Source organism: Scyliorhinus canicula, chromosome 14 (assembly GCF_902713615.1).
Source record: "Scyliorhinus canicula chromosome 14, sScyCan1.1, whole genome shotgun sequence".
NCBI classification, from domain to species: Eukaryota; Metazoa; Chordata; class Chondrichthyes; order Carcharhiniformes; family Scyliorhinidae; genus Scyliorhinus; species Scyliorhinus canicula.
This window is the reverse complement of record NC_052159.1, coordinates 3,466,246-3,479,590: the sequence shown is the minus strand read 5'-3', so window position 1 is coordinate 3,479,590 and position 13,345 is coordinate 3,466,246. Positions and strand designations below refer to the sequence as shown.

The 13,345-nt window shown below is 53.0% G+C and overlaps 1 protein-coding gene across 1 annotated transcript in view; it reads left to right on the top strand.

The window, feature by feature from the left end:
- The first annotated feature begins 1,243 nt into the window (after window positions 1-1,243).
- The window catches only part of LOC119977661 (stromal interaction molecule 1-like), a 102,198-nt gene continuing 90,096 nt past the window's right edge, over window positions 1,244-13,345 (top strand). The window contains exon 1 of the mRNA XM_038818826.1: window positions 1,244-1,441. Within this exon, the coding sequence (XP_038674754.1) occupies window positions 1,351-1,441 (91 nt within the window). The 5' untranslated portion in view covers window positions 1,244-1,350. The remainder of the gene's footprint in view (window positions 1,442-13,345) is intronic.

The following is a 13,345-nucleotide window of genomic DNA, read 5'->3' as shown; positions in this document are numbered from 1 at the left end:
TGGGGCGGAGGCAAAAGCAGGGAGGGGAGGAGAATGAGAGATAAAGTAGAGGGAATGAAAATGGGAGAAGGGGTAGAAAGGAGGAGGGAGGAAAGGGAAATGTGAGAACAAGGAGGGAGATAAAGGCAGGGAAATGAGAGAGCTAGGGGAGGGAGATAAAAGGAGGGAAAGAAGGAATTGGGAATAGTGTAGAGGGACTTTAGAAGGGTTTCACAGGACGGTGCAACATCGTGGGCCGAAGGGCCTGTACTGCGCTGTAATGTTCTATGTTCTATTGTGAATTTGTTCTGTCTTCAGAGCTTAACTTACGGCTACCTCAAATGCTGCCTGCCTGTGTGTCTGTGTCCTGCTCCCAGTTCTGCCTTCCGTGACGTGTCCTCACTTCCTGTCCCTGTGTATTTATAGCTCTCCCCTGCTCCCTCTAGTGCTTGCTCAGTTGTATTGCATCTACTCAGATCTACAATCACCACAGCGGTGCCCCCGGTTTGGGCGCCATCAGGGATTCTCCACCCCGCCCCTTATCTAAATGCTGAATATATATAGTGAATAGCTAGGGACCCAGCACCGATCCCTGCCGTACCCCACTACTCACTGACCCCAATTGGAAAAGACCCGTTAATCCATCTCAGTGCACTGCCCGATTGGAACATGAGCTTTAATTTTACACTAAGCTGATTGAATGGCGGGGTGGACTCGAGGGGCTGAATTACTGACTCCTGCTGCGAGTTTTTTGGTTCCTTCAAAGATCCAGCACAGACTGAAGGGGCCGAGCGGCCTTCAGCGCACTGCCATTGATTTCCTGCCAGGAGCAAAGATGGCAACACAGGGTGCTCTATATGTCACAGACTGGCAACGCGGCCCGAGGCGCGCAGACGCAGTGAGCAGCTGGCAGGGCGGGGCCAGCGCAGGCGCAGTGCGGGCGCGGAGGAAGGGGCGGGGCCCGCTCGGGGGAAGGGGCGGGGTCCGCGCAGGCGCGGGGAAAGGGGCGGAGCCAGCGCGGGGGAAAGCGTAGGGGAAGGGGCGGAGCCAGCGCGGGGAAAAGGGGCGGGGCCCGCTCGGGCGCTGTGAAGGGGCGGGGCCCGCGCAGGCGCGGGGGAAGGCGCAGAGGAAGGGGCGGGATCCGCGCAGGCGCGGGGAAAGGGGCGGGGCCCACGGGTGCTGGCGAAGGGGCGGGGCCCGCGCAGGCGCGGGGGAAGGCGCAGAGGAAGGGGCGGGGCCCGCGCAGGCGCAGTGCAGAGTCGGCCCGAGCCGCGGTGAGGAGGAGAGCGCGCAGCGGAGACCGGCGGCCCGCAGCCCAGTCCCAGGCCCAGCCCCTCACTTACAGCCCAGCCACACTGCTGCAGCTGCACCATGGAGGCCGGAGCCGTGCTCCTGGCCTGGCTGCTGTGCGCAGCCTTTCTGAGGCGGAGCGGGGCCACACTGGAGGAGGTGGCCGGAGCAGGTGAGGGCCTGAGGAGGAGGGAGGAAGGGGTCTGCGCGCCCCCGGGAGGAAAGGGTCTGCGCGCCCCCGGGAGGAAAGGGGTCTGCGCGCCCCCGGGAGGAAAGGGGTCTGCGCGCCCCCGGGAGGAAAGGGGTCTGCGCGCCCCCGGGAGGAGGGGGTTGACGCGCGCCCCCGAGAGGAAAGGGTCTGCGCGCCCCCGGGAGGAAAGGGTCTGCGCGCCCCCGGGAGGAAAGGGTCTGCGCGCCCCCGGGAGGAAAGGGTCTGCGCGCCCCCGGGAGGAGGGGGTTGACGCGCGCCCCCGAGAGGAAAGGGTCTGCGCGCCCCCGGGAGGAAAGGGTCTGCGCGCCCCCGGGAGGAAAGGGTCTGCGCGCCCCCGGGAGGAAAGGGTCTGCGCGCCCCCGGGAGGAAAGGGTCTGCGCGCCCCCGGGAGGAGGGGGTTGACGCGCGCCCCCGAGAGGAAAGGGTCTGCGCGCCCCCGGGAGGAAAGGGTCTGCGCGCCCCCGGGAGGAAAGGGTCTGCGCGCCCCCGGGGGGGAGGGGGTCTGCGCGCCCCCGGGAGGAGGGGGTCTGCGCGCCCCCGGGAGGAGGGGGTCTGCGCGCCCCCGGGAGGAGGGGGTCTGCGCGCCCCCGGGAGGAGGGGGTCTGCGCGCCCCCGGACGAGTGGATATGCGCGCCCCCAGAGGAGAGGGTGTGCGCGCCCCAGAGGAGAGGTTCTGTGCCCCCCCCTGGGAGGAGAGGGTCTGCGCGCCCCCGGTAGGAGAGGGTCTGCGCGCCCCCGGGAGGAGAGGGTCTGCGCGCCCCAGGGAGGAGGGGTGTCTGCGCCCCCCCAGGAGGTGGTCTGCGCACCCCCAGGAGATGGTCTGCGCACCTCGGGGAGGAGAGGGTGTGCGCCCCCCCCCCCCCCCCCCCCCCCCGGGGAGAGGGTCTGTGCCCCCCCCCCCCCCCCCCCCCCCCGGGAGGAGAGGGTCTGTGCCCCCCCCCCCCCCCCCGGGAGGAGAGGGTCTGTGCCCCCCCCCACCCCCGGGAGGAGGGGGTCTGTGCTTCTCCCCCCCCCGGGAGGAGAGGGTCTGTGCGCCCCCTAGAGAGGGTCTGCGCGCCCCCGGGAGGAGGGGGTCTGCGCGCCCCCGGGAGGAGAGGGGGTCTGCGCGCCCCCGGGAGGAGGGGGGTCTGCGCGCCCCCGGGAGGAGAGGGTCTGTGCCCCCCCCCCCCCCCCCCCCCCTGGAGGAGGGCGTCTGCGCGCCCCTGGGAGGAGAGGGTCTGCGCGCCCCCGGGAGGAGAGGGTCTGCGCGTCCCTGGGAGGAGAGGGTCTGCGCGCCCCCGGGAGGAGAGGGTCTGCGTGCCCCTGGGAGGAGGGGGGTCTGCGCGTCCCCGGGAGGAGGGGGTCTGCATGCCCCCGGGAAGAGAGGGTCTGCGCGCCCCCCCCCCCCCCCCCCCAGGAGGAGGGGGTCTGCACGGCCCCGGGAGGAGAGGATTTGCGCCCCCCCCTCCCCCCCGGGAGGAGGGGGGTCTGCGCGCCCCCGGGAGGAGGGAGTCTGCGCGCCCCCGGGAGGAGAGGGTCTGCCCCCCCCCCCCCCCCCCCCCCCCCCCCCCCCCCCCCCCCCCGGGAGGAGGGGGTCTGCGCGCCCCCGGGAGGAGAGGGTCTGCGCCCCCGGCCTGTGCGGGACAGGGCAATATGCTGTTGGGTTGGGCTAAATGATTGCTTTCTGAAGGCTTGGTGCAGCTCGATAGATGCCTGACATTCTGGTAGCTCTGATTGTAAACATCTGTCTTTCCTCCATGTTCTCCATAGTCGTGTGAGTTCGCATAATTTGACAGAAATGCTTTAATTTGGTCAACACATGCATATCCATGTGCTGACACGATTTACCAGAATGGCTCCTGCGGTGGGGGGTTGAGCTACAAAGTTGCTTTGGAGCAGTTCTATGGGGCAAAAGAAGATTTGATCAAGGTTTGGATTAAATAGATAAAAATGATCCCAGAGGCTGTACTAAAAGATCGAGCACGGCCAAATGTGCGCTTTTGAGCAATAGGTGCAGAAGAATATGGTGATGGACATTGGAGGGGTCATCACCTTGAATAACCTGCCCATGATGCAGTGTTAATGTAAGCGGATTGTGACACTAATAATGATTATTATTATGAGGGTGGTGGTTGAGTATGGCACAGTGGTTAGCACTGCTGCCTCACGGTGCTGAGGACCGGGTTTGATCCTGCCCCCGGGTCACTGTCCATGTGGAGTTTGCACATTCACCCTGTGTCTGCGTGGGTCTCACCCCCACAACCCAAAGATGTGCAGGGTAGATGGATTTGCCACGCTAAATTACCCCTTAATTGGAAAGAAAAGAAAAGAATTGGGTACTTTAAATGTAAAAAACAAATGGTAGCGGAGTTGATAGACGATATCGAAAGGAAATTTGCTGGACCTTTTGAAGGAAATAAACTTCCCGGGACTGACTAGATTGCTCCTCGGAGCCAGTATGGGCCGAATGGACTCCTTCTCAGCTGTATGTGACTGATGTAGCACTGGTGTATCCTGATGGATGTCGTACATGCGCAAGGTGGGGTACAGAATGGAAGTCGAGATGACGTTTGTGGTGCGTGTATCGAGGCAGCTGTGCATAGCGCTGGACATAGAGAGCAATCTCCCCTTTTGTTTCCTTTGTTATTTGTGGGTAGTTGTGTAAGTGCATGATCCCACACAAATGCACCCGGCCTGCGTGGATACCTGCTGATTGCAGCGGTTTGGAGAAAACACTGACCTGGAGCAGTTAAACAAAATATTGCAGGACCTGGAAATCTGAAAAAAATACAAAGTGCTAGCCCTGTATGTGGAGGGATAGAGTTAACATTTCAGGTTGTTGACCCTTTGTGAGAACTGGGTGAAGTTGGAGATGGTTTGAAGCAAGTTGAGATGCAGGAGGGCGGGAAGGAGGGCAAATGGTCAGTGAAATGAAATGAAAATCGCTTATTGTCACGAGTAGGCTTCAAATGAAGTTACTGTGAAAAGCCCCTAGTTGCCACATTCCGGCGCCTGTTCAGGGAGGCTGTTACGGGAATTGAACCGTGCTGCTGGCCTGCCTTGGTCTGCTTTCAAAGCCAGTGATTTAGCCCTGTGCTGAACCAGCACCTGGACAAAAGGGCAAGGGATGAAATGGTACAAGGCGAAAGAAGATGCTTGCGGGTTCCTTTCACATTTGCCCATCCTCCCTTTCTCATTTAATCCCTCCTGACTATCACAGACATTCCCTTTTGTTCTCGCCTCGCCTGCCTCGCGACTTGTTTCAAACCTATTACATTTCTAACTTTTCCCAGTTTGACGAGAGGATGTTGACCTGAAACAGGTTCTCTTCATGGATGTTGCCTGTCCTGCTTACTGTTGTGAGAGTTTCAATGGTACAGCTTGGTTGGAGACTGCATCCTGTGCTGTACATTTATAGAGGCAGTTACAGGCCATGTTACACCCAGTGTACACAGTGTTGTCAAGGTTGCATCCTAAGCTCATTACAAGAGTTTTTATTTACCACATAGCTGCACTCTGCTGTTTCAATAAAGCTGGAATGTAAAGTCCGCTTGCAATATGGATTGACCGTAGCATTTTAGGCCAACGTCCTCTTGTCAGAACTGGAAAAAGTTAGAGATTGAATAGGTTTGAAACAAGTACAGAGGCAGGGGAAAGAATTAATCGAGGAGGGGAAAAACAAAAGGAGATATTAAGTGACAAAAGGATGTGGGGCAATGTGAAAGGCATCAACCAGCACCTTATTCCGCCATGTGCCATTATCCCGGTTATCATCTCCTCTTTCCAGTCTATCACAGATCTTTCACTCTCCTTTCAATTATGGCTCAGAAGAAAGTCATTTTAAAAATTAATTTACAGGATGTGTGTGTCGCTGGCTAGACCAGTATTTATTGCCCATCCCTAATTATAATCTTTATTGTGACAAGTCGGCTTACATCAGGTCATGTTACAGTTGTATCGGACTTTGGTTAGGCCACATTTGGAATACTGCGTGCAGTTCTGGTCGCCACATTACCAGAAGGATGTGGATGCCTTGGAGAGGGTGCAGAGGAGGTTCACCAGGATGTTGCCTGGTATGGAGGGTGCTAGCTATGAAGAAAGGTTGAGTAGATTAGGATTGTTTTCGTTGGAAAGACGGAGGTTGAGGGGGGACCTGATTGAGGTATACAAAATTATGAGAGGTATGGACAGAGTGGATAGCAACGAGCTTTTTCCAAGATTCGGGGTGTCAGTTACAAGGGGTCACGATTTCAAGGTGAGAGGGGGAAAGTTTAAGGGAGATTTGCGTGGAAAGTTTTTTACGCAGAGGGTGGTGGGTGCCTGGAACGCTTTGCCAGTGGAGGTGGTAGAGGCGGGCACGATAGCATCATTTAAGAGGCATCTAGACAGGTATATGAACGGGCGGCAACAGAGGGAAGTAGATCCATGGAAAATAGGAGACAGGTTTAGATAAAGGATCTGGATCGGCGCAGGCTGGGAGGGCCGAAGGGCCTGTTCCTGTGCTGTAATTTTCTTTGTTCTTTGTACATTAACACTGTAATGAAGTTACAGTGAAAATCCCCTATTTGCTACACTCCAGCCCCTGTTCGGGTACACTGAGGGAGAATTCAGAATGTCCAATTCACCTAACAGCACGTCTTTCAGGACTTGTGGGTGGAAACCGGAACATCCGGAGGAAACCCACGCAGACAAGGGGAGAACGTGCAGACTCCGCACAGACAGTGACCCAAGCCGGGAATCGAACTTGGGACCCTGGAGCTGTGAAGCAACAGTGCTACCCACTGTGCTACCGTGCTGCCCTTGGGAAAGTGGTGGTGAGCTGCCTTCTTGAATCTCTGCAGCCTATGCAGTGTAGATACTGTTAGGAAAGGAATTTGATCCAGCGGCAGTGATGGAACGGTGATATATTTCCAAGCAGAAGTCCTTCGGCCCATCGAGTCCGCACCAGCCCTCTGAAAGAGCACCCTACCCAATCTAAACCCCCCCCTTCCCGGCTCTCTACCCATAACACCACTTAACCGTTGGACGCTAAGGGGCAATTTATCACAGCCAGTCCACCTCACCACATCTTTAGACTGTGGGAGGAAACCGGAGGAAATCCATGCGGAAAATGTGCAAATTCCACAGAGCCTCCCAAGGTCGGAGTCACACCTGGGTTCCTGGTGCGGAGGCAGCAGTGCTAACCACTGTGCCGCCCCATTTGGAGGGGAACCAGGCATCTGCTGCCTCTGCCTTTCTAGATGTCAGTGGTTGTGGGTATGGAAGTGCCACCTAAGGAACCTGTAGTGCATCTTGTAGATGGTACACACGGCTGCCACTGTACATCGGTAGTGATTGACAGTCCTTCCACAAACAATCAAGAAGGCTGCTTTGTCCTGGATGGTGTTGAGCTTCTTGAGCGTTGGAGCTGCACTCACCCATGCAAGTGGAGAGTATTGCATCATGCTCCTGACTTATTTCTTGTGGACAGGCTTTGGCGATCAGAAGGTGAGTTACTCGCTGCAGGATTCCTAGCCTTTGACCTGCCCTGTTAACCACAGTATTAATGTGGCTGGGTCCAGTTCAGTTTCTGATCAATGGTAACCCTCAGGATGTTGATTGTGGTGATTCAGCGATGATAATACCATTGAATGTCAAGAGGCGATGGTTAGATCCTCTTGTAGGAGATGGTCATTGCCTGGCACTTGTGTGACGCAAATGTTGCTTCCCACTTGTCAGCCCCAAGCCTGGATATTGTCCAGGTCTTGCTGCATTTGGACATGGACTGCTTCATTATCTGAGGAGTCGTGAATGGTGCTGAACATTGTGCAGTCATCTGCAAACATCCCCACTTCTGACCTTATGATGGAAAGGAGGTCATTGATGAAGCAGCTGAAGATGGTTGGGCCTAGGACACTACCCTGAGGGACTCCTGCAATGATGTCCTGGAGCTGAGACGATTGACCTCCAACCACCACAACCATCTTCCTTTGTGCCGGGAATAACTCCAGCCAGCGGAGAGTTTTCCCCCTGATTCCCATTGGCTCCAGTTTAGCTCGGGCCCCTTGATGCCACACTCGGTCAGATGCTGCCTTGATGTCAGGGCAGTCACTCTCACCTCACCTCTGCCATTCAGCCCTTTTGTCCATGTTTGAACCAAGGCTGTAATGAGGTCAGGAGCTGAGTGACCCTGGGCAGAACCCAAACTGAGCAACCGTGAGCAGGCTATAAGATATAGGAGAAGAGTTAGGCCATTCGGCCCATCGGGTCTGCTCTGCCATTCAATCATGGCTGATATGTTTCTCATCCCCATTCTCCTGCCTTCTCCCCATAACCCCTGATCCCCTTATTAATCAACAACCTATCTATCTCTGCCTTAAAGACACTCAGTGATTTGGCCCCCACAGCCTTCTGCGGCAAAGAGTTTCACAGATTCACCACCCTCTGGCTGAAGAAATTCCTCCTCATCTCTGTTTTAAAGGATCATCCCTTTAATCTGAGATGGTGTCCTCTGCTTCTAGTTTTTCCTACTAGTGGAAACATCCTCTCCATGTCCACTCTATCCAGGCCTTGCAGTATCCTGTAAGTTTCAATAAGATCCCCCCTCATCCTTCTAAACTCCAACGAGTACAGACCCAGAGTCCTCAACCATTCCTCATACGACAAGCTCTTCATTCCAGGGATCATTCTTGTGAACCTCCTCTGAATCCTTTCCAAGGCCAGCACATCCTTCCTTAGATACGGGGCCCAAAACTGCTCACACTACTCCAAATGGGGTCTGACCAGAGCCTTAAACAGCCTGAAAAGTACATCCCATGTCTTGTATTCTAGCCCTCTCGACATGAATGCTAACATTGCATTTGTCTTCCTAACTGCCAACCGAACCGGCACGTTAACTTTCAGAGACTCCTGAGCTAAGACTCCTAAGTTCCTTTGTGTTTCTGATTTATTGCTGAGTAAGTACTGCTTGATGGCACTGTTGATGACCCCTTCCATCACTTTGCTGATGATTGAGAGTTTAAAAGAAAAATCTTTTTATTGGCATTTTCAAAATTCTATACATTGCCTTTCATTTTCATTTAATGTCACAATGATTTCTTCTTCGGTTTCTCTATTTACAGTCTGTCGCCGTCTGGCTCAGCATACAACCCCTCCCGGAGTCCTCCCTCGCTTTCCTCTTTCTGTCTTGTCTTGTCCTGGCTATTTCTCTCTGGCTACCGGCTATTTATTTATTTATTTGTCGGCCATTAACAGGTCTCGGAACAGTCGGATGAATAGCTCCCATGTTTTGTGGAAGTCCTCTTCCGACCCACGGATGGTGAATTTGATTTTCTCCATCTGGAGAAATTCCGATAGGTCGGACAGCCAGTCTGCAGCTTCAGGTGGTGCTGCTGACTGCCAACCGAGCAGGATTCTACGGTGGGTGATCAGGGAGGCAACGGCAAGGGTGTCTGCCCTCCTCCCCAGGAAGAGATCTGGTCTGATACTCCGAATACTGCCACTTTCGAGCATGTAGTGAGAGTACCTTTAAGAAATGGGTGTTTACTACTGCAGTAATATCCGAGTGTGGGTGGAGCTGGGCTGTCTGTCAGCTTTTTACTTTTGTTTTAGGATGTTTGCGGCAGGGTGTGTTTTAGTTTAGTTTCCAATGTTGGAGCTGAAGCCAGACACAGCAGCTGTACTGTTGAACTCTCTGCCATGAAAAGATCATGTCTTGATCATTTGGTGAATTCAGAATTATAAATGTTCTCAGTAGTGAATGTGAACCTAATGTGCTTCTGTTAAAAGGTGTTTTTTGTCTTATGGATGGTAAAAGGAAAGCTTTAAGCATTACTTAGTATTGTATTCTTTGGGGGTTGTATTTGAATTGATAGTTGCTAAGATGTTCACTGTATGTTTTAAAAAGATTAACTTGAGTTCATAAAATAAACATTGTTTTGCTTTTAAAAATACTTATCCATTTCTGCTGTACCACACCTGTAGAGTGGGCCGTGCACTCCCCATACCACAATCTATTAAAAGTTGTGGGTCAGATGAACTCCATGATACACTTTGGGGTTCTCTAATCCCTGGCCCATAACACACGCATAAGGCTGATAGGGAGGGAGCTCCAGGATTTTGACCCAGCGACAGTGAGTGAACGGTGATATATTTCCAAGTCATGATGGTGAGTGGCTTGGAGGAGAACCTCCAGGTGGTGGAGTTCCCAGGTATCTGCTACCCATATCCTTCTGCGGGGGTAGCGGTCATAGAGTTTGAAGACACAATGAAAAAGTCTTGGTGATTTGCTGTAGTGCCTCATGTAGATGAAACACATTGCTGCCACCCTGTGCCCTGGCATTGGAGGGAGTAAGTGTTTAGATGGATGGCCTTTGGGGAGTCAGGAGATGAGTTAATACCTCAGAATTCCCAGCCTCTGACCTGCTCTTGGAGCTGCAGAATTAATGTGGCTGGTCCAGTTTCATTTCTGGCTAATGAGGATGTCGAGGGAAACTCGGTGATGGTAATGACATTGAATGTCAAGGAGAGATGGTAAGATTCTCTCCTGCTGGGAACGGTCATCGCCTGGGACTTGTTTGACGTGCTAATGCATGAGGGAGAAAGGTGTTCGAGGGGTTGTGCGGCAGACTTGTACGAAATAAATAACACTGGAGAAGACTGGTGTGAAACATAACAGTTGGTTCAAAATGCTTGTTTCTGCACTGTAAAGTAATTGTTCTGGCACTGTGCAGAACTCTCTCTCTGAACCCCATCCATATAACTAAATCAAGCATAATTGACCAAGTGCTCAGTCTGCAAAGTGAATGGTGATTGGAGCTGCCACCATTTCAGCTCAAGGGAAATAGAGACTGGATATTTACAGCGAGTGCCCCTGAGTGATGAGCAGGTCCACTGGATCACGTGACTGAACAAGTCAGATGCCAACATTATTCTTTTATTTTTTTGGGATCACATTCTGCAGTTTTACTAATTTTTCTGTAAAAATTGGAATCCTAAGGCCTCTACGCCCCAGCGGCTCGACGTTGGCAGTCACCTGGGGTGCGGTGACCTTCCGGTTAAATCCCCACCAGCCAGCTCTACCCCTCAAAGGGGAAAGCAGCCTCTGGCTAGCTGGGAGTATGGCGACGTTACTATTATAGAATGACTATGTCTGTCTAGCTGCCAAATCCAACGCTTCACCACGTTCTCTCCTTTGGTTTAGTACTTGGCTATGGGTGATTATAAAACTAAAGCAAAATACTAGCAATGCGGGATATCTGAAATAAAAAATAAAACATTCTGTAGAAACACCACAGGCCCAGCAGCTTTTGTGCTGGGTGAAACTGCGGCAATGTTTCAGATGTGAATGTTCACCGGAACTTGGTAAAAACAAGAAATGTCACTGGTTTTAATGAGTGAGAGACGGCAGAGCACAGTGGGATGATTACATTTGTGTATGGCCATGGTGGAGCAGTGTGGAGCATAAACACAGCAAAAAAGCGGTCTGATCATACGGCATGTTCCTCTCCTGTTGATTGTATATGATTCAACATCATAGCTCTCTAGTTTTCAATCAGATCCCAGCAAAGATAAATTGATCATGACGTGTATGTTCTTAGATTTGATAAATCCATAAAAATATTGCAGATTGTAGCATTGCAACTTTTATTGTGAAGAATTCTTGGATTGGGTCAGAAGAGAGTTTATCTCAACACTGCTGTCATTAGATATCCGGTCCTGATACAGTGCTGTCACTGGAGTTCCACTGATGGATGTGTGTCAAATTCACATCATTTATTTACAGGTGATTGCAGAAAGAACAATGACTATAAGTTGCAATAGTGACCTTGTAATTTACCAAGACCGCTGGGTAAGTAATTCCACAGAGGGGTGGCCACAACTGGCCTTTCGTTTCAAGACGATGCCAAAGCCCCCTCATTTCAGCATCTAGTTGTTTGAGATGTTTGCAAAGTGTTCACCGTCACTGCTCCAACAGAAAGTCTCGTCCCGTTTTCGCCACTTCATTTGACTAAATACTTTACGGTGCTGGTTTTAAACTGAACTTTTTCCTACCCGTGCTAATATGTCCATGGTTTGATTGTTGGGGCCAGTCCTGTTCCTCAATTATCACACTGAACAGCAGTACTTTGGCTAATTTTGCCTGTGTTTGGGTTATCAGCGTCTGTTGTTTGACTTCTTTCCTGCTGCTGTAGCTGTGGATCTTTGCATGTTGGTATCAGAGTTATTTGGAAGTCAGTAAAATTCATCGTGGGCAGATGGAACTTTCTCGGTACGTTCAACTAATCTTGGAAAAACACCCAGCTGGGCACAGTTCTGCTGTCCAAAGATAAAAAGGAGATGAAACACTGGAGAAACAACAAGAATTAAATCAGAAGTTTTTTATTTTTTATTTTTGGAATTTTTTACAGAAAATATAACAACAAACAATGAAATGCAACAAAATAACCCCATAATAACTGTAACACCCCCAGACCGTATCAACGCATGTATCGCATCCCCCCCCACCCCCCCAACTCCAATGAACAAAAAAAAACGTAAAAAAAAATTAAAATAAACAAACATAGTCATCGTCCCCCCCTTTCCCCTCCCCCTTTCCACCCCCCCCCCCCCACCGGGTTGCTGCTGCTGCTGCTGTCCCCGTACCCTATCGTTGAGCCAGAAAGTCGAGGAAAGGTTGCCACTGCCTAAAGAACCCTTGTACCGATCCTCTCAGGGCGAATTTGACCCTCTCTAGCTTGATAAAACCCGCCATGTCGTTGATTCAGGTCTCCACGCTTGGGGGCCTCGCATCCTTCCATTGTAGCAAGATCCTTCGCCGGGCTACTAGGGACGCAAAGGCCAGCACACCGGCCTCTTTCATCTCCTGCACTCCCGGCTCCACCCCAACCCCAAAAATCGCAAGTCCCCATCCTGGCTTGACCCTGGATCCCACCACCCTCGACACCGTCCTCGCCACCCCCTTCCAGAACTCCTCCAGTGCCGGGCATGCCCAGAACATATGGGCATGGTTCGCTGGACTCCCTGAACACCTGATACACCTGTCTTCTCCCCCAAAGAACCTACTCATCCTAGACCCGGACATGTGGGCCCGGTGCAGCACCTTGAATTGGATGAGGCTAAGCCGCGCACATGAGGAGGAAGAATTAACCCTCTCCAGGGCATCAGCCCATGTCTCGTCTTCGATCTGTTCCCCCAGTTCCCCCTCCCACTTAGCTTTCAGCTCCTCTACTGACGCCTCCTCCGCCTCCTGCATAACCTTGTAGATATCAGATATCTTCCCCTCTCCGACCCAGACCCCCGAAAGCACCCTGTCGCTCACCCCCCTCGCGGGAAGCGAAGGGAATCCCTCCACCTGCCGCCTAGCAAATGCCTTTACCTGCAGATACCTGAACATGTTCCCCGGGGGAGCCCAATTTCTCCTCCAACTCCCCCAGGCTCGCAAACTTCCCATCAATAAACAGGTCCCTCAGCTGTCTGATGCCCGCTCTGTGCCAACCCTGAAATCCCCCATCAATGTTCCCCGGGACGAACCTATGGTTCCCCCTTAACGGAGCCTCCATCGAGCCCCCCACTTCTCCCCTATGTCGCCTCCACTGCCCCCAAATCTTGAGGGTAGCCGCCACCACCGGACTCGTGGTATACCTCGTAGGAGGGAGCGGCCACGGTGCCGTTACCAGGGCCCCCAGGCTTGTATCTCTACAGGATGCCCTCTCCATCCGTTTCCATGCTGCATTACCCACTTGCGCACCATCGACACATTGGCCGCCCAATAATACCCCGAGAGATTGGGTAACGCCAGCCATCTCTACCCCGCTCCAAGAAGACCCCCTTCACCCTCGGGGTCCCATGCGCCCAAACAAAGCTCATGATGCTGCTAGTCACCCTTCTAAAAAAGGCCCTAGGGAT